The sequence below is a fragment of the Pecten maximus genome, chromosome 17 (assembly GCF_902652985.1).
Source record: "Pecten maximus chromosome 17, xPecMax1.1, whole genome shotgun sequence".
NCBI classification, from domain to species: Eukaryota; Metazoa; Mollusca; class Bivalvia; order Pectinida; family Pectinidae; genus Pecten; species Pecten maximus.
The window spans coordinates 3,399,450-3,420,693 of record NC_047031.1 but is presented as its reverse complement, the minus strand read 5'-3'; the positions used below and the strand labels follow the sequence as shown (position 1 = coordinate 3,420,693).

The window sequence follows — 21,244 nt, the reverse complement described above, 5'->3', positions numbered from 1 at the left end:
CAGACTGTGCCAACATATGGTCTATTTTAAGAACATTATGTATGTCTATGGGCATTGAGCAAAATCTGTGAAAATTGCGTTGTTACTGTTTGTTTTATCTCATGATAAACAATAAGAATGGGAATTTTATAGAAAAATTGATCTTCTATCAATAATATGATTGTTATAATTTAATTTTGCTTGTAACAAGCATTTTCATTAGCCCAAAAAATTATGTTATCATCTCATAACATAAAAAAAATAAACTGTGACGTCAGCGTAGTAATCGTTGTTCACGGGATTTTGTATTTATTGATGCGTTTTTAAATATCTGGAGCAAAATAAACATGTTAAACTTAATGAAAATGTTTCTTATCGTTGTTACTTAAATTATAAGGTTTAACTAATATTTTTTTACGTTATTGAGCAATAACACAAAAAACTGGGGTGTACTCTTTTCATAAACCGCTTCGCGGTTTATTCAGAGTACACCCCAGTTTTTTGTGTTATTGCTCAATAACGTAAAAAAAAAATTACAGTTAACCCTTAATTGATAGAACAAAATAAAGTTCATATTCTGTGTACGTGACCCGGGAATAGGACCGGCGTACATTTTTCACCCCAGAAGTGTCGTCCTTTTTTACCTCCAAGTTAGAGAGTGGTATATTTTTACCGGGAGAACATATGATTTTGACGTAAGATACGAAAAAAGTTACGAACACCTTTGTGAAACGCACTTACGAACTTCGTAAGTTTTGCGTAACTTTTTCGTAAATATTTACGAACGTTCGTAAGTTACGAAGCTTTGTGAAACGATGCCCTGGACTTGATTTTACCTAAAGTCAATAAACTCAAATTATCAGCCAGAAGCTATTTTTTTGGACAGACAGACAAACAATTGGCAGACAGAGTGATTACTGTAAGGCATCTGTATCTCTGATACTGGGTCTTTCTTACCTTTTCGAGGATTGTTTCCCATTTACCGTCACACAAATCAAAGATACTCCCAAACTCCTGCCCTACATACATTAGTGTAAATATACGGGCTATCCCTTTCATGTCATTCGAGAAATCTTTTTGTCCAGAATGTGTGGTTAGCTTAATTGATGATCCATAATCGATGATGAATGCTTCAATTCTGCAGCGAGATACCAGGAGGAGGTTTCCAGCTGTCAAAACAAGATCAGATTAACCAAGAGAATTTTTACATGGCACCGCACAAAACAATAATCCTTCTTGAATCTAGAATAAATGGAAAATCAACTGGGAATTAAATGCAAGTTAAGTCTGGAGAGGAAATATTTCAAAATTCTACTAATAGTAATATTTAATTGTACAGCAGGTGATGGTGTGCATATCAAATGTCTATTTATAGAAATGGCATAACGACGGATCAATAAACTTTACCTAGCCATACCAACTTACCATGCAAATCCCTGTGTACCCAGTTCTGTTCATGCATTGTGTGGACTGCAGAGAGCACTTCGTAGAGTATGATCAAGGCGAATTTCCTTAATAGATCCATTGAATCTATGGTGTTTAACTTTTCATCCGCCACTGTCCTCAGTGTAACTGTGAAAATGACATATCATTGTAAACCGTAATGGAACAAGAGCTGTTGTCAATAAATAATTACAAGAGATCCCAGAGGGAATTTGGCACCCACCATTGAATGATCTTTATAGGTTCCATGTCAGATTGATCTTTTTATTTCTCTCTCTATTATTCCCTTCCTCTTACTAATCTGTGTAAATTGAAATAACCCCTCCAGTACTTTTCAAACAAGGGGAACTTATATATGAAATTTGATATTTACCAAAAATGGCTGTCTGTTGGCCATGTTGTTTACAGATTGGTCCCAAAATGCAGTATGCATAACAAGGGAAAAAGGGGAACCTACATATGAAATTTCAGAAAGATCCTTTCAACACTTTTTGAGAAATAGTGATAATAAACTGTAATTATCAAAATCCAAGATGGCTGCCTGTCGGCCATGTTGTTTTTCGATTGATCTCAAAATGCAATAAGCATAACTAGGCAGCAAGGGAAAATTACATATGAAATTTGAGAAAGACCCCTTCAGTACTTTCTGAGAAATAGCGATAACAAACTTCAATTATCAAAATCCAAGATGGCTGACTGTCGGCCATGATGTTTTTCGATTGGTCTCAAAATGCAATATGCATAATAAGGCACTGAGGGAAACCAACATATGAAATTTGAGAAAGACCCCTTCAGTACTTTCTGAGAAATAGCGATAACAACAAACTTCAATTTTCAAAATTCAAGATGGCTGCCTGTCGGCCATGTTGTTTTTAGATTGGTCTCAAAATGCAATATGCAGAACTAGGCACCATGGGGAATCCACATATAAAATTTGAGAAAGATCCCTTCAGTGCTTTTTCAGAAATAGCGATAACAAGAATTGTTGATGGACAGACAGACGGACGGACGACGGACCATGGATACAGGGCGATTTGAATAGCTAGCCCACCATCTGATGATGGTGGGCTAAAAATACATTAATTGGAATGGTTTCGCAAATTGCATTAATAATATTTATATTATTTACTTGATCAGATTATGTTTCGTGAAGTCTTGCAATTTTCAAAACCATACCAATTCATATATATATAACTAATTTATTGACAAACATTCGGGAGACAAGCTATGCTGTTGTAGATTAAATGATTATATTAAATAAAAATGTTATTGCTTTTGGACATATTTCTTAAATTTTTTGATAAATTATTATCCTTATGAGAGTTGTCTCCCTTGAAAAACGTGGACCGGTATAAATTGTCTATGTTTTATTTTCAGTTTCACCCCAAGGAGGGATAATGTAACTCCATAGGGACTCTTTTACCAAATATCAGCACCCTAGTACAATCATAAAGTGATGTGTTAGTAGCTTTCAACATTTGTACAAAAAATTTTCCCCAAAAAAATCTTTCAGTTCAACTCCAGCAAGGGATAGTTTAACCCCCACAGGGAACCTAATACCATATATTACAATGCCTTTCAACAATCACAACATAAACTTAACACAAAGTCCAAAGATTTAAAAACAAAACAAAAACAAGAGATCCCAGAGGGATCTTGGCGCCCACCATTGAATGATCTTTATAGGTTCCATGTCAGATTGATCTTTTCTCTACTTTTCCCTTCCTCTAAGTCTTACTAATCTGTGTAAATTCAGAAACAGCCCTCTAGTACTTTTCGAACAAGGGGAACCTATATATAAAATTTAAGATTTAGCGATAATGGCTGTCTGTTGTTTTCGGATTGGTCCCAAAATGCAACACCAGGGACCAAGGGGAACCTACATATGAAATTTGAGAAAGATCCCTTCAGTACCTTCTGTAAAATAGCGATAACAAACTTCAATTGTCAAAATCCAAGATGGCTGCCTGTTGGGCAGGTTGTTTTCTGACTGGTCTCAAAATCCAATATGCATAACTAGGCACAGAGGGCAACCTACAAATGAAATTTCAGAAAGATCCCTTCAGCAATTTCTGATAAATAGCGATAACAAACTTCAATTGTCAAAATCCAAGATGGCTGCCTGTCGGCCATGTTGTTTTCCTATTGGTCCCAAGATGCAATATGCAGAACTACAGACCAAGGGGAACTTACAAAAATGTTTGAGAAAGATCCCTTCAGTACTTTCTCAGAAATAGCGATAACAAACTTCAATTGTCAAAATCCAAGATGGCTGCCTGTCGGCCATGTTGTTTTCCGATTGGTCTCAAAATGCAATATGCATAACTAGGCACCGAGGGGAACCTACATATGAAATTTGAGAAAGATCCCTTCAGCACTTTCTTAGAAATAGCGATAATAAGTTTCAATTGTCAAAATCCAAGATGGCTGCCTGTCGGCCATGTTGTTTTCCGATTGTCTCAAAATGCAATATGCATAACTAGGCACCAAGGGGAATCTACATATGAAATTTGAGAAAGATCCCTTCAGTACGTTCTCAGAAATAGCGATAACAAACTTCAATTGTCAAAATCCAAGATGGCTGCCTGTTGGCCATGTTGTTTTCCGATTGGTCTCAAAATGCAATATGCATAACTAGGCACCAAGGGGAGCCTACATATGAAATTTGAGAAAGATCCCTTCAGCACTTTCTCAGAAATAGCGATAACAAACTTCAATTATCAAAATCCAAGATGGCTGCCTGTCGGCCACGTTGTTTTCCGATTGGTCTCAAAATGCAATATGCATAACTAGGCACCAAGGGGAGCCTACATATGAAATTTGAGAAAGATCCCTTCAGTACTTTCTCAGAAATAGCGATAACAAACTTCAATTGTCAAAATCCAAGATGGCTGCCTGTCGGCCATGTTGTTTTCCGATTGGTCTCAATATGCAATATGCATAACTAGGCACCAAGGGGAGCCTACATAATAAATTTGAGAAAGATCCCTTCAGTACTTTCTCAGAAATAGCGATAACAAACTTCAATTGTCAAAATCCAAGATGGCTGCCTGTTGGCCATGTTGTTTTCCGATTGGTCTCAAATGCAATATGCATAACTAGGCACCAAGGGGAGCCTACATATGAAATTTGAGAAAGATCCCTTCAGTACTTTCTCAGAAATAGCGATAACAAACTTCAATTATCAAAATCCAAGATGGCTGCCTGTCGGCCATGTTGTTTTCCGATTGGTCTCAAAATGCAATATGCATAACTAGGCACCAAGGGGAGCCTACATATGAAATTTGAGAAAGATCCCTTCAGTACTTTCTCAGAAATAGCGATAACAAACTTCAATTGTCAAAATCCAAGATGGCTGCCTGTCGGCCATGTTGTTTTCCGATTGGTCTCAAAATGCAATATGCATAACTAGGCACCAAGGGAAACCCACATATGAAATTTGAGAAAGATCCCTTCAGTAGTTTCTGAGGATTAGCGATAACAAGAATTGTTTACGGACGGACGGAGGGACGGACGGACGTACCCACATACTGACCTTAGGTGGAACTTATCTTAAGTGGTACGGTTCTTAAGTGGTAAAATTCTAAAGCGGTATTTTATTAAGCTCAATAATTGCTTAAATGGTATAAAAATAATTAAGTTCAACGATATCTTAAGCAGAACAAATGGACAGTGGCGCCCTCTATCACAATGTGTATTGTCCGTCTTAAGAGGTAACATATATAAATTAACATTTTGAATAAAGAAATTAAAAGAATTTATTCAACAGCAAGGTTTGTAATTTATAATTATTAAAATAAAATCTTTCTCTGCAATATTTATAGTGTGAAATAACTTTATTCATGATTTAAAGAAATGAAAGAATTTTTGCTGCAGAGACGATGCTATATTGAATAACAGTAAGCTAAAATATGACTAATTAATCCAAAATAAAATTGAATAACTTTCTTTAATTTCTTTAATTGTAATTTTCAAAATACCACAAGACATGGACTCTTGACTACTAGAACCATTAATGTGTCCATTTAAGTCTAATACTACCACACAAGACATGGACTCTTGACCACTAAAGAAACAAGAATGTGTCCATTTTAGTCAAATACTACCACACAAGACATGGACTCTTGACCACTAAAGAAACCTCAATGTGTCCATTCCAGTCAAATACTACCACACAAGACATGGACTCTTGACCACTAAAGAAACCTCAATGTGTCCATTCTAGTCTAATACTACCACACAAGACATGGACTCTTGACCACTAAAGAAATCTCAATGTGTCCATTCTAGTCAAATACCACCACATAAGACATGGACTCTTGACCACTAAAGAAACCTCAATGTGTCCATTCTAGTCAAATACTACCACACAAGACATGGACTCTTGACCACTAAAGAAACCTCAATGTGTCCATTCTAGACAAATACCACCTCACAAAACATGGACTCTTGACCACTAAAGAAACCTCAATGTGTCCATTCTAGTCATATACTACCACACAAGACATGGACTCTAGACCACTAAAGAAACAAGAATGTGTCCATTCTAGTCAAATACTACCACAAAAGACATGGACTCTTGACCACTAAAGAAACCTCAATGTGTCCATTCTAGTCTAATACCACCACACAAGACATGGACTCTTGACCACTAAAGAAACCTCAATGTGTCCATTCTAGTCAAATACTACCACACAAGACATGGACTCGTGACCACTAAAGAAACCTCAATGTGTCCATTCTAGTCTAATACTACCACAAAAGACATGGACTCTTGACCACTAAAGAAACAAGAATGTGTCAATTCTAGTCAAATACTACCACACAAGTCATTGACTCTTGACCAGAGAAACCTTAATGTGTCCATTCTAGTCTAAAACTACCACACAAGACATGGACTCGTGACCACTAAAGAAACATCAATGTGTCCATTCTAGACAAATACTACCACACAAGACATGGACTCTCGACCACTAAAGAAACAAGAATGTGTCAATTCTAGTCAAATACTACCACACAAGTCATGGACTCTTGACCACTAAAGAAACCTCAATGTGTCCATTCTAGTCTAATACTACCACACAAGACATGGACTCTTGACCACTAAAGAAACCTCAATGTGTCCATTCTAGTCAAATACCACCACACAAGACATGGACTCTTGACCACTAAAGAAACAAGAATGTGTCGATTCTAGTCAAATACTACCACACAAGTCATGGACTCTTGACCACTAAAGAAACCTCAATGTGTCCATTCTAGTCTAATACTACCACACAAGACATAGGACTCTTGACCACTAAAGAAACCTCAATGTGTCCATTCTAGTCAAATACCACCACACAAGACATGGACTCTAGACCACTAAAGAAACCTCAATGTGTCCATTCTAGTCAAATACTACCACACAAGACATGGACTCTTGACCACTAAAGAAACATTAATGTGTCCATTCTAGTCAAATACTACCACATAAGACATGGACTCTTTACCACTAAAAAAACCTCAATGTGTCCATTCTAGTCAAATACTACCACACAAGACATGGACTCTTGACCACTAAAGAAACCTCAATGTGTCCATTCTAGTCAAATACTACCACACAAGTCATGGACTCTTGACCAGAGAAACCTTAATGTGTCCATTCTAGTCTAATACTACCACACAAGACATGGACTCGTGACCACTAAAGAAACCTCAATGTGTCCATTCTTGTCAAATACTACCACACAAGACATGGACTCTTGACCACTAAAGAAACAAGAATGTGTCAATTCTAGTCAAATACCACACAAGTCATGGACTCTTGACCACTAAAGAAACCTCAATGTGTCCATTCTAGTCTAATACTACCACACAAGACATGCACTCTTGACCACTAAAGAAACCTCAATGTGTCCATTCTAGTCTAATACTACCACACAAGACATGGACTCTTGACCACTAAAGAAACAAGAATGTGTCAATTCTAGTCAAATACTACCACACAAGACATGGACTCTTGACCACTAAAGAAACCTCAATGTGTCCATTCTAGTCTAATACTACCACACAAAACATGGACTCTTGACCACTAAAGAAACCTCAATGTGTCCATTCTAGTCAAATACCACCACACAAGACATGGACTCTTGACCACTAAAGAAACCTCAATGTGTCCATTCTAGTCTAATACTACCACACAAGACATGGACTCTTGACCACTAAAGAAACAAGAATGTGTCAATTCTAGTCAAATACTACCACACAAGACATGGACTCTTGACCACTAAAGAAACCTCAATGTGTCCATTCTAGTCTAATACTACCACACAAAACATGGACTCTTGACCACTAAAGAAACCTCAATGTGTCCATTCTAGTCAAATACCACCACACAAGACATGGACTCTAGACCACTAAAGAAACCTCAATGTGTCCATTCTAGTCAAATACTACCACACAAGACATGGACTCTTGACCACTAAAGAAACATTAATGTGTCCATTCTAGTCAAATACTACCACATAAGACATGGACTCTTTACCACTAAAAAAACAATGAAGTCAAATACTACCACACAAGAATAACCAACTTTTATGAGTTAAAAACAAAACCACTGCTATTTTACCAATTATTATGAAGTTGAGTAGAAGTCTGTACAAAGTTTAAAAACTATCAGATGTTCTGTGTTCCAAGCTACATCATCATTGTTGCAACATCACCATGTTACTGCCCTTCAAAATAATTTATAACTTTTTTTATTCTTCAGTTGGAATGTATGATTTATGTAAAGATTCTTTTCGCTATGTTACGTTCTGTTGTGTAATGAAGATGACATAATGTACTAGTCATCGAAATGCCAATGTTGAATGGTTGTGTAAAGCAATGTTTACATAATTCATAATTCAACTGTTCAAAAACATCCCAAAATCTGCGAGGCCCTCGACTATAAGGGGCTGAATTTCCTGGAGAAATTCAGTCATACAATATGTCTGTAAGTATCAAGCTCGAACATAAACCTACATGTATCTATAATCGTGCTGTTCTAATTGTAATTTAGTTTTTGATGTCTTTCGACAGTGTCACCTTAGCTTCTGCTGAGGTACAATTCAAAAACTGTGTAAAATTATTTTAGTACAAATCTCTATTGTATACAAAACTAAAGCATCTTTGTTATAAAGTAGATTTGTTGTAGTCCATAAAATAATCAACAATCAAACAAAATCCAACAAAAACTCCTGTTTATTGAGGATTTTACATATTTCAATGAAATAATTCCCACAAATTAATTTGAAAACCATGTGAAACACACACACACACTCACATTAAGAAAAGTTTCTTCCTTTTTAATGGGACATACAAGTTGTGTTTTGTTAATAAATGTAATCATTAACACACAAATATCTATCAAAGTGAAGACATCAATACCGACATTTATGTACTTAAAACCAGTGCTTTAGGAGGAAATCGCTGGACAAGTCCATAATTGAAAGATCGAAGAAAGCCGAATAATAATGATAATAAGAAACGGAGCAAACAAAATAGGTTCCCCTCCACTTTGTTTGTAAACTACCTGTTTTTTTAAAAACTAATATGTTAAAATTATTTCACATTATGTCAAGAAGAAGCATTTTTATCTGAAAACTATAGTTACTCATCAGTAACTAAATAAATGACAAAAATTGTCTCGACTAAAACATTGAATTTTAAAACGTTTTCAGGAAATGGCTTGTCAGTTAAATTTGAATGCTCATTATGAAATATTTCTGTTAGAGGTCAGAATGTTCCCCTCACAATATAATAATAGAATATGTTACAATATTGTTTTTATACTGAAATTTACTTCAATGCAGTTAACAAGAACACTAGCTGATCAATGTCTTCATGACTGCTTTGTCATCTTGTTGAAACTGAACACTTATACAAAAACAAGAGACCCAAGAGCCTTAACAGTCACCAAGTTCTATAACATCTGTCGACAGAGTGAATAGCAATTGCTCCCTATTATCAGGAGAGCTAAACATTAGGGCTGGTCAGTCAATTTTCAGAGATAGTTAATACACATTTGAAGAGCTACTTTTTTTTTTGGATTAGATTCCAAACTTTCTTTTTAATGGTCTCCCACTGTCTGTTGTGGATAAGTCCATTCTGTGTTTTGCTTATAGCAATGCATTTCTTGACTTCCTTGAAACCAGGACATTTCCCATTTTTTAAGTTGTCCTGGAAGAGCTTTTCAACCTCTTCGATTTCTTCACATGTCCATTTAACTCTCTGTTTTGTCGCTTTTTTCTCTTTTGGTGGCAGTGGTCTGGAAGTTTGTGGGATTTCCTCCAATTTCATAGCTTCTGGTGTTTCCTCCGATTCCATTTCTGAATGAATTAAAAAAGCAATATCAAAATGTACATTCTTGAAAAACAAAAGGCAATGGACTTTAATGATCATCCGGCTATAAAGTATCAATGATATACTAGCAGCGGTACAAGTGGACCAATTATTTAATGATTCAAACAATTCCAAATTTTAGCAATAAAGCAGTATTAAACAAAAAGTACTATTGTAACCGCTAGTTACTATAATGTCCCCCAAACTACCCCTACAGTCGTAAATTATGCTAAATTTAGACCAATCAGAAGCCTCCATTTTGTAACCATGATAACAGTGCTTATCTAAATTTCAACCAATCAGAGACCAGGATCCGTTACCATGGCAACGGATGGTTTCGTAAATGGTACCATTTTCTTCGGCTGCCCTCAATACCCCTATGTACCAACTTTCACCGAAATCCAACCAATGGTATACCTGTGTTCTCCTGACTTTTTTGGTGCAATGCCGCCTCAATGTCACTAGAATTCCCAGAGACAAAGTCTTCTCCTTCTTGTATGATTTCTAAAACGAAATCAAAATCATTTTGTATAGACACAAACCCTTAAAGGACTCAACCCTCCAAAATCAAATAGTGAATGCTATTTTTTAGATTTGAACAAATCAATTTTTAATATAGAATAGGGTTAGTAAACTAGCAACTGAGACTTTTATTGTATCTTGGTCTGGGCATTTCAAAGTATTGCAAATGTACATCAGAATATATCTTTGATATTCATTCTTTTAAAAACTGGTTCCGAAATGAAATAATAGAAGCATTTCTATCTAGGTGCTGTAAACATTCTTACCATCTACACTGATCTCTTGAATACTTTTGCCTTTGAATTTGCTGACTGCATTGAAATCTTGGATCAACATCAGTTTTCCTTCACTGACAGTGTCTGCATTTCCCTTAGTATCGTTGCCTTCACTGACAGTGTCTGGATTTCCCTTAGAGTCGTTGCCTTCACTGACAGTGTCTGGATTTCCCTTAGTATCGTTGCCTTCACTGACAGTGTCTGGATTTCCCTTAGTATCGTTGCCTTCACTGACAGTGTCTGGATTTCCCTTAGTATCGTTGCCTTCACTGACAGTGTCTGGATTTCCCTTAGTATCGTTGCCTTCACTGACAGTGCCTGGATTTCCCTTAGTATCGTTGCCTTCACTGACAGTGTCTGGATTTCCCTTAGTATCGCTGCCTTCACTGACAGTGTCTGGAGTTCCCTTAGAATCATAAGAGTTCACATTAGCATTTTTCTATCATTACCAAGCTTGCCTATTTAGCCAACAAAGTCATCGGTATTTCTACATCTTTTAAAGGGACAAGGGATAGATTTTTAGCTGTTTTTTTTCACTGCAAATTGCTTCATGAAATCAGTTTGATACTCCTTATGAATGAATCTTGCTTACATAAACTTAAATTGACTTTTTTTGTACATGTATATCATGATTTAACAGTAACTACATTTTAAAATTGCTACTTTCTGCTTACAGGGCGATAACAAGAAAAACAAAAATTCATTGTGTGAAATTTTTTTTGATAAATAATCACCTTTTGATGTAGAGCCAATGCTCTTTTGAGATCTGTTTCAAAATTCTCTTTGTCCTCTGCGCATCTTAACTTTCCTGAAAGAAAAACACATCTTATTTAAGACAAATCGTGGTGCCATGATAAAAAATTGCAAGTCAAAATATTCTCAAGAGATCTTCAATGTATTTTTAAAATGGACCATGCACAACTACAGAAAAAGGGGACTCCAAATATGAAGTTTGACAATGATTCATCATCCAGTACCTTTAAAGAAAAAGAGATAGCAAGAATGGTTTAAGGACAGCCAGACAAATGGCAATTTGAAAAAGAGAAAATAAAGAAAGTCTCGAGTAAGCTGTAAAATCTCTATGTGAAAAGAGCACTAGCAACAGCTTATTTCTTAATGTTTGTATTTACCAGCCACAATGAAAGGTTTCAATGATATGTCTGCATATTACTAAACAAAACTTATCCTTTAACAATGAGTAAAAAAAACAATTTTTACCATATATTTTTAAGAAATACACTTAAATATTTTTTATCGTGATTTTATGTATACTTAACAGCATAATGAGTCAAGTTGAATAATTTCTTTTAAGTGTCAGATGGTAGTTATTATAGTAACAAACTGCTAGCATTGCAACTCTGATCTGATGTCTTTCTCTCACACACTCTTAGAACTCATCAACACTGATTTGTTGTGGCTGATCACATAATCATAACATTTAAATCAAACTGAACATCAAATTGAAAATGGTTAGGGAGTCATGTTGGTCACCTTCTTCCCTATAATTTGGTTAAATTAGAAATATTTTGCTGGGTTTTTTTTTTTGTATAAAGTTGGTATATTTTTCACTTTATATTAAGAATATCTAGAATTTTTCCTCGCTTGCTGGTCATCATCAAAAAGCCCACAGTAATATCCTCAGGATTATACTGCCCTTAACTGCTTTAAAACATTTTTTCAATACATACTTTGTGCTTCAGGAACACTTCAAACAGTAAGACATATTTTTGGTATTCTTCTTAAACATCAACTTATCAAGACAACTGTAAGAATTGGCTCTTCATCAAAATTGTTTAATAGGATTACCGGATTCTAAAACCATGACTCCCTAACACTGAAATAGAAACATCAACAGCAACATAACTCTTTACACTGTACCTCTTGTGAACTTCACTAAACTGTGAGAAATTTCAAATGGTTTCACAGTTGCTCTGGTTACATTACACCTTAAAAATTTTAAATGTTAAGAATTAGAGATGAATGTTATTTGTTACAAGCTAACTGATATATTATCTTACAGAATGGTCATGGTAAAGAACAATCGATCCTTGGTAATTAGAGTATTGGTACAGGGAGGTGTACTTCCTCCGCAATATATTTTGTAGTTACAGAGTTTATATATATAATATTATAATAAGTAGGACAATTCGGAAAGCTAAGGCTCATCCAAGATTGGCCAATACTTTTATGTCCCTCTCTTTGATGTGGAAAGTAAAAGTGGTTGTGCATATTTCACAAAAATAAAATGGGTGCTTTCTGAAATCTTTGAAAGCACTGAAAAGATGGCGAAGAACTAAATTTTGGTATGGAGATGCTTTTCTTTTGTGTGATTATAACTTTAGTTTGATGTCAATTGAACTATTAGCCCAATTAATTACAAAGAATTTTCCTGTGATTTTTAGTAAGACTTAGTTGTTTGTTTTTTTAGAATTGGTCAAATTATGAGCTAATTATGACATTTAGGAAAAATTGTTAATTATAGTTAAATACAAATGTATGTAGAATTGTAATTTGATACATGTTATAGCAGATATATCAAACATGCATCCAACAACTACTTTCCATGTTTACCCCTCCAAAAAATTATCAAAATACATTGATAAGTAAAGACAATCAGTCTCGAAAAAATACAATTATGTTTTGTTTGTCATGTTTTACCTGCTTTGATCACTCCAAAAGTACACTTCGTCTATTCTTAAAAGTTTTCCTGGCCACCATGCCCCACCTCCATCCCCTGTTAACTTAACCCAAACTGGGTGGCCAACGGGGCATGGTATTGGTAAATCTGCAAAATGAACAAGAAAATCTCAAAAAGTTATTTTGTAACTTAAATCCTATTCACATGTTTAGCAAATATTGCTGCGATATATATGCATTCAATCGACTGTTTAGAATAAACCTAGGTATGATTTTGAATCTCTTCATTGAGATCAACTCTTTGTCACAGATTGAAAATGTCTTTTTAACCCTACAAATAATATAACGGAAAGAATAATCTAAATTCTGTTATCAATCATTGCTCAGAATCAACTGAACACATGCATGGTCAGAGAACAGTACTAACACTATAAAGTATAATACATCAATAAAATATGTTATTCCCTAAGCTAGAGAGCTTGAGACAGGCATTAAGTGTAATATCATTTCAAGCCTAGAAATTGAAGATCATCATACAAGAATGAAGTGTACACATATATAGACAGGGTTCGTACAGGAATATTGTTATGAAATTTCTGGCCTTGTAGGGCCTTTCTGCGTAAATTTAAGGGCCTTCAAAAACTTTTAAGTTTTAACGTATACAAAAGACAACAAAAATTGCTAGTTTTATATTCATGTCTAGACTTTACATCAAAAATACTAAAAGCAGTCACGGAAGCATACTGATATCCAGAAAATTTAATTAGCTATAATAAAATTCTAACTTCAATCAGTGTAAACCAATAGGATAAAAAAAAGACAGCATATAATGAAAATTAATAAAGTGACTTATTATACAGAATTGAAGCTAATGCATATTTCATCAAATTCTAGGCTAAAATTTCCAATTTCAAGGGTACAAGGGTAAGTGACCCATAACCTATTCATGTCCAGACGGGGTATCAATACCCCGGTCGTCTTGGTAAAAGGCGAATGCTCTCCCACTACTCCACCTGATCATGACCACCCTATATAAAGCACTGGATAGAGTTCCCCAACTAATGGGCAACTATACTATAATTATGAACAAGAAAAAAAATATACCTGCTGTTTGTTGCCGACGTCTAGATCTGGATGCCATCATTGTAAATACCAGCTGGTACTGACTGAAATAAAAGCAAATCACTGAATTGTATTTAATAATAATTACATCTATTAATTTCAATATGCTCTATTTTAACAATTACAGAGCTTTGATAAATGATAAATAATACACACTGTACTAGCAAACCCTTTAATGAAACTTTATGCAGGAACAACGCTTTTTATGTGATTGTCTGCATTGTATACTTACTTTTAATGCTTAATCATATGTGTTGCTTTTATCAGATGGCTTTAAGTGAAATTACACCAAACTGAGCGCAATAAAATCAAAATGAGAAGAAGCACAAACGACAACAGTGGAATTAAACTCTACAGCATTGAAGAAAACCAAATAGTTTAATCCACAAATAAATAACTCTAGAACATCAAAATTAAAATCAGAACAAAAAGAGCAAGCTTCAGAAAATTCGAAGTCAGAGAGAAAACCAATGAAACCAAAAAAGATATCCGCCAAAACTTGTTCCATCATAAACTTCAAAATTAAATTCTACTTAGTCTACAATTCCAGACACAATTAGGCAAATCTGTCAAAACAAAACATGAAGAATTAAATTTGCGATTTTATACATTCTTTTTGTAAAGTCGGAACTGTTTCTGTTAGCTGAAACATTGGATTTGTTTATGGCCTAATAAACCTACAATCGTCTTCACAATGTATTAAATTTACAACTAAATTTAAAATCCTGAGTACATTTAGTACTCTCAACGCATTTTAAAATTTTTCATTTTTCTTCCTACTTGTCCAAAGACATAAGTGATTTTAGTATACTGGGGCTTTATGTACTACACACCAAAATGGTTAATAAGTGGTAACTTGTTTCAAACCAAACCTAACTTAAGTAATGATCATGAATGTTCAATAGTGTTCAGTGGCAATTTATTTACTTATCATATCTTGTCGGACATGTACATGTACATTTTGTATATGGTATTGGTCTCGTGTGGAAACATTTTGGTGTTTGAGTGGTCGCTCAGGTTTATTGGTGATTTCTTTTTCAAACTGGCCGGTAAAATATCAGCATTTGGTCAGGATAAAAAATCTAGTTCAAAATATTGACAGTCTAGATCTATGCACAGTAATGTTAGCGGATACAACAAGACAGCTATACGTTATTCTTGATCAGATCAGATGATCCTAATTTTAAAAGCTTTAAACTGTGAATTACATGTACGAGGTGTTTTATCTGTTATTATAATGAAGTCAATGTCATTTTAATCATTGTAGTACTTCTGAATATATAATCTCTTTAAAGAATTTTGAAATGGAGTCAGATTTACCAAAAATACACTCACAAATTTTGAGAAATTTTCGTAACATAGTTTAACTTTACAAAAACTTGCAAAAATATTGAAGTGAAAATATGGGCAGATCAGCATTGGTCTCTCAACCTTAAACGACCATAGCTATTAATAGGATGTAAAACACAAACAAACAAAACTTTATATTTACATTTGCTCTGCATAGAGCATACAGTATTAATGTGTGTTGTAGATTATATATAATTATATAATGTTCAACATTTGGTCCGACGCTTGGAGACGGAATATAGCGAAATTAATAATAACACTACATTAAAATGTAAGTAATGAATGTTTTAGCAAATGTTGATATGGTCCTATAACACCCATTGCTATATAAAGCCCTAGCTACCGATGACGGTGACCTGGACCCTGGAACCCTGAAACACAACAATGGTTGAAGTATATTCATACTTCAACTATGTATGATTCAAAGTTTGGCAAAGAATAAAGTTTTTAAATGTACAACAATTTAACCGATGAGGATTAAGTTTCAAAGATATCTGTCTATGTTTTGACGGCTCCAAATCTGATGTTTCTGACTATATAATATGCATAGCCCTACCTGCATAAAATACATTGCGTAAACAAAAATAATGTACGCTGTAGGATCGTATTAAATGATTGCACTCATACTAGAAATCACTGCACATTATTCAGGTTAGGAAATAATTACCTACAGGTCACTATCGGTAACCAATCAAAATGCAGGAATAGCGGAGAACTGTTTTACCTGTGATGGGCTCATCGAAAAGATTCCGTTCATTATAAATTCATATTTTCTTCAGTTAATCATTAAGTATTTACAACTCATAATTTCAACATTCATAGTACCGGACAATCGGTCCAGACCGATATGGCGGGTTACCGGACCGACAGCAAATTTGCCAGACATTGTCCGACGGACCGGCGTATTTCACATGGTCTGTTATATAGTTGCAATGCAGAGCAAATGTAAATATATCATAAATAACTTAGAATTCAATAGAATGTAAAAAATATAGAGAACCTTACCACATATATGACCTAGCTGTTCAGACACCTTTCTTCATGACAATGGAGATAACCAGACCAAATCAAAACAACCAGTAAAAATATCAGGTCGACCAAAAATGAGCTTGTAACAAACAATCCATAAAACTCTGGATTGATGAATGAGAATATTCTCAACAAGAAATTAACAATATAGAACAAGCAAAAGCCCAAAACTTCTACTCTCTCCATTGTCAATCATTTACAGTGTTTTTACATCTCTGTGAAATATTAAAAGTAAGAATCGTCAATATTGATCATTGCTTTTGAAATTGGTTCAACATTTGTGTACAGTTAATTAAAGATTCCCATTTGGGCTATAATATGAAATTATGGACCAACAATTTTGGTGAATGAAATGTGTGTACGGGTACCTATATTTTTTCACTTTCAAAAATATCAATGATATTGAAAATAAATCAGAATTTTACAATCAGGTTTTTTTATGTCACATTGCAACAGGAAATATCAGTTTACAATTAAGATGACCCTTAATAAACAAAAATTGAGGGTACGTTGGATACTTCCATACTAACTCTAATGTTTCTACTTTAAACAGACCGTCAAAGTGATGATGGAGCACTGTTCTGTTGTCATACAGTCTGAGATTAGTGAAAAGATCAGGCTGGAGAAACTTGATTTTTTTAAATCAACAAGTGTTTTTGTGCAATCAGGGGTGTACAATTCTGAAAATTTTCCACTAGCCCAAGGGCTAGTAGCTTATTTTTTCCCCTAGCCCTGATGAAAATTCTACTAGCCCTGCACTTTTGAAATTTTTCAATACATGTATTCTATTTAAATATTGTTTTCCGAAATGTACCTTTCCCTCAACATAATTGATCAGAATCTTGCCATTTAACAAAGAATTCAACAATTTTAATATTGTTCAGAATGTTACATGGTCTGTGTGTGAAAATAGTCATAACTATTGCGAAAAAAATTAACTGTACAGTAAAATAAGTTTACACACTTCAAAATAATTAAGAGTATAAAAATATGGATTTTATTTTACTGGTTGTAGATAAGAGTTAAAACTTTCTGACTGTTGCATGTACCTATACAACGACATGTCAATATTGTATTTTGAATAGTTAAACTGAAATATACTTCAATCTAAATTATATGAGAGGAAATAATTAATTTCAAAAATTTAAAGCTGCTAGTTTAAATAAACCAACACATTACCAACTCAATCACTACTTTAAAATAGTTCTGGTTTCATGTCATAGTGAACTTGAAGTTTAATTCACTCTGATCCACTACTTTCTAGATATGTTTGTTCTCCATCTCATTTCCTGAGGGAAAAACTTATAGCTAGCAAATTGTATTGGAATGGAACTAAAAGTGCCAATGTCAATGAACTTTTAACTTTTAATCATAATCATAGGAAATTATTATCATGACAATTCAAGTAAAGCTCAAATTTTAATTTAAAACAATGTTAAGTCGAGTTTTTCAGGTGAAAATGTTATGACAATTGTCAATCTGTCAAATATATTTATATCTACAAGATTCCCCTACTTTATTTAGAAAACCAACAGCTTAACAAATTTGGTGTGATCACGCCTGCTTTGTGAATATAACATCTATCAAAACAGACCTGTACATATAGCAGCACCAACGATCTAATTTCAATTTCAACAGGAAGATTAACTCAACTGATAATAAGATCCATATATCCTAATAATAAATATGATATGATCACTAACTGTCACTTCATAATTTAATTCCTATCTTAATTATCTCTGTAACTATGCTGACATGTCGGCAGACCGTCCGTATCTGGGTCACTCGTGTTTGCATCTGGATCACTCGTGCGCTTGAATGCTATCAATGGCATAACTAAGCATTTGATAGACCTAGATGAAGATATTATTTACTTTTGGGAAACGTGTTGAACCGATGTCAACCACCTGTGGTTGAAAAATCTTATTAACTTGACCAGTTACCATGTTTACAAATGTCAGAACTGTATACAGAAACAAACTGGCTTTTAATGTAGATTTATTAACGAAAATTTTGGTACAGAAACAATTTGACTTTTCATGCCATAGAGCAGCTAGCCCTGACCTGAAAACTACTAGCCCCGGGCGTCTGGCTAGTGGAATTGTACACCCCTGGGCAATTACAAAGTAATAAATCTGTGCCATTTAGAAAATACATCGCATGAATATTAGGCCTAACATAATAGTTATAAATATCATTTAATATTCGTGGAAATGTCCAAGCGTAGAAGCAGGCCGTGTTCCTACATTACGATCGCGCGATTTAATTAAATAGACCAACAAATCACCGGCTGGTACATCATTTAATGTTGACAAATATATCTACATTTTTCTGTTTATTGCGTTATTAACATCCCTGTACCTAACATATTTCAATACATTAGCAAGGTTTTCAGAGTTTCTCTGTCGACAAATATACAGATATAAGCTGAAAATAGCACGCCCTAGAGTATTTTTAGGCCAATCGCGTGCCTTGAAACAGGAATAGCCTAGGCTAATAATGCATAAAAAAAGCTAATTCTTCGACTAGGATGATAACTGAGATTTGATTAAGATTTTGCCTTGAATTCGTTTATAAATTGTAAATCTCTCCGTTGATCAAACCCGTCGAGGTTAGGCTAATTCAGATTTCTAGAGTAGAGACTTTTTCAATCGATCTGACTAGGTTGGTTACTAAACAATTTGCGTTTACGATTAAATAATGTTAAAGGGTGATTAACAACTGCATTTTCGTGTAAATGATTCATAAAATCAATTGAAATAACTAACTAGAACACTCGGATTTCGACTTACCTGATCACCAGCAAGCCTGTAATGGCGGCGTCTCCCGCGGTACGTTTTCGGCACTCCTCGGACTACTTCATTCATATGACACAGAACAAAAAACATTCCGATTGTCACTCGTTTTGTGGCAATGTCCGGAAAATGTCCGTAGTAGTCCTTTTCAGTTGGACAAAATTTCTTTAGTGGGATTTTTAAGACATAGTCTCAGATTACACCTAAGGTCATTTCCAGCACATTAAAACAGTCCATCTTTAGTGGTTACCGCTTAAGAATTTTCTACCACTGAAGAACGGATTGGACGTAAAACAAACCACCTTAGGTAGCAATTGCAAGCACGGACGGACGGACCACGGACCACGGACGCAGGGCGATTTGAATAGCCCACCATCTGATGATGGTGAGCTAAAAAACAGATTTAAAAAGACAAAATCATATTTCTTTTTAAGTTTTACTCCAGGAAGGAATTGTCTTACTCCATAGGGACTCTATTGCCAAATATCAGCAGCCTAGTACAATTATGAAGTGATGTATTAAAACCTCTTAACACTTTCACCAAAAACTTAACGCAGAAACATTCTAAGTCCAAAAATTTGAAAATTCTGGTTTTTCCCCAAAAAATATTTTTGATTAACTCTGACAGGGGATAGTTTAACTCCAGAGGGACTCTATTACCAATTATCAGCACCCTAGTACAATTATAAAGTGATGTATTAATACCTTTCAACACTTACACCAAAAACTTAATGCAAACTTAACGCAGAAATATTTTAAGTCCAAAAATATGAAAATTCTGGTTTATTCCCCAAAAAAATCTTTTACTTTAACTCTGACAGGGGATAGTTTAACCCCAGAGGGACTCTATTGCCAGTTATCAGCACCCTAGTACAATTATAAAGTGATGTATTAATACCTTTCAACACTTGCACCAAAAACTTAACGCAAAAATTTTCAAAAATTAGTTTTTCTTCAAAAAAATCTTTTAGTTTAACATTGGCCGCAGTGGCTGAGTGGTTAAGGTGTCCCGACACTTTAACACTAGCCCTCCACCTCTGGGCTGCGAGTTTGAAACCTACGTGGGGTAGTTGCCAGGTACTGCCCATAGGCCAGTGGTTTTTCCCCGGGAACGCCGGCTTTCCTCCACCTCCAAAACCTGGCACGTCCTTAAATGACCCTGGCTGTTAATAGGACTTTAAACAAAAACAAACCAAACAAACCAAATTTTAGTTTAACTCTGGCAGGGGATAGTTTAACCCCCACAGGGACCATATTACCATAAATTTCTATGCCTTTCAACACTTGCACCACAAATTTAACATTTGGAAAACCTACGCCGACGCTGGAGTGACGACATAAGCTCTCACTCTTCTTCGAAGAGACGAGCTAATAAAAAGGTCCAATAGGCCTGTAATTCTCACCTGCTTCTAATACAATTCTGAAGTTGATCTAGGTAATTTCTACTTTATTCAAATATCAGAGGAAGTATGGTTTATTCAATTGAATAAATACTTTAAGCTATACTATTTTGATACCACAGTACTAGTATATGCTTCCTGTGAAATTGGAACATAATCCATTCATTTGTGCTGAAGAAAGATTTAAAAGAACTTAATTGCTAAATGTTGGGGGTGAAATGATTCACTGCGGTTTCATGGTAGTCAATGATTTTTACAACGGTTCGATTTACGGTACTTTTGAGGTTGATGTCGATCAATTCATTCTGGAAATTAGTATAACTTTGAC

General features: G+C 34.8%; 1 protein-coding gene and 1 long non-coding RNA gene across 3 annotated transcripts in view; both read right to left on the bottom strand.

Moving 5' to 3' along the window:
- LOC117314982 overlaps window positions 1–21,244 on the bottom strand; it is a 47,218-nt gene that overhangs the window by 16,384 nt on the left and 9,590 nt on the right. The window contains exons 7-8 of the mRNA XM_033869107.1: window positions 1,405–1,551; window positions 937–1,148 (exon numbers count right to left, since the gene is read on the bottom strand). Coding sequence (XP_033724998.1) covers window positions 937–1,148; window positions 1,405–1,551 — 359 coding nt within the window. The remainder of the gene's footprint in view (window positions 1–936; window positions 1,149–1,404; window positions 1,552–21,244) is intronic.
- LOC117314983 lies at window positions 9,685–19,773 on the bottom strand. Of its 2 annotated transcripts, none has more exons than XR_004529652.1 (7): window positions 19,514–19,773; window positions 14,325–14,386; window positions 13,242–13,368; window positions 11,318–11,391; window positions 10,575–10,989; window positions 10,204–10,290; window positions 9,685–9,773 (listed from the first exon to the last, which is right to left on the bottom strand). It is a non-coding gene; the product is annotated as an uncharacterized LOC117314983 (long non-coding RNA). The 2 variants fall into 2 exon arrangements; XR_004529653.1 differs by lacking the exon at window positions 19,514–19,773 and adding an exon at window positions 14,575–15,610.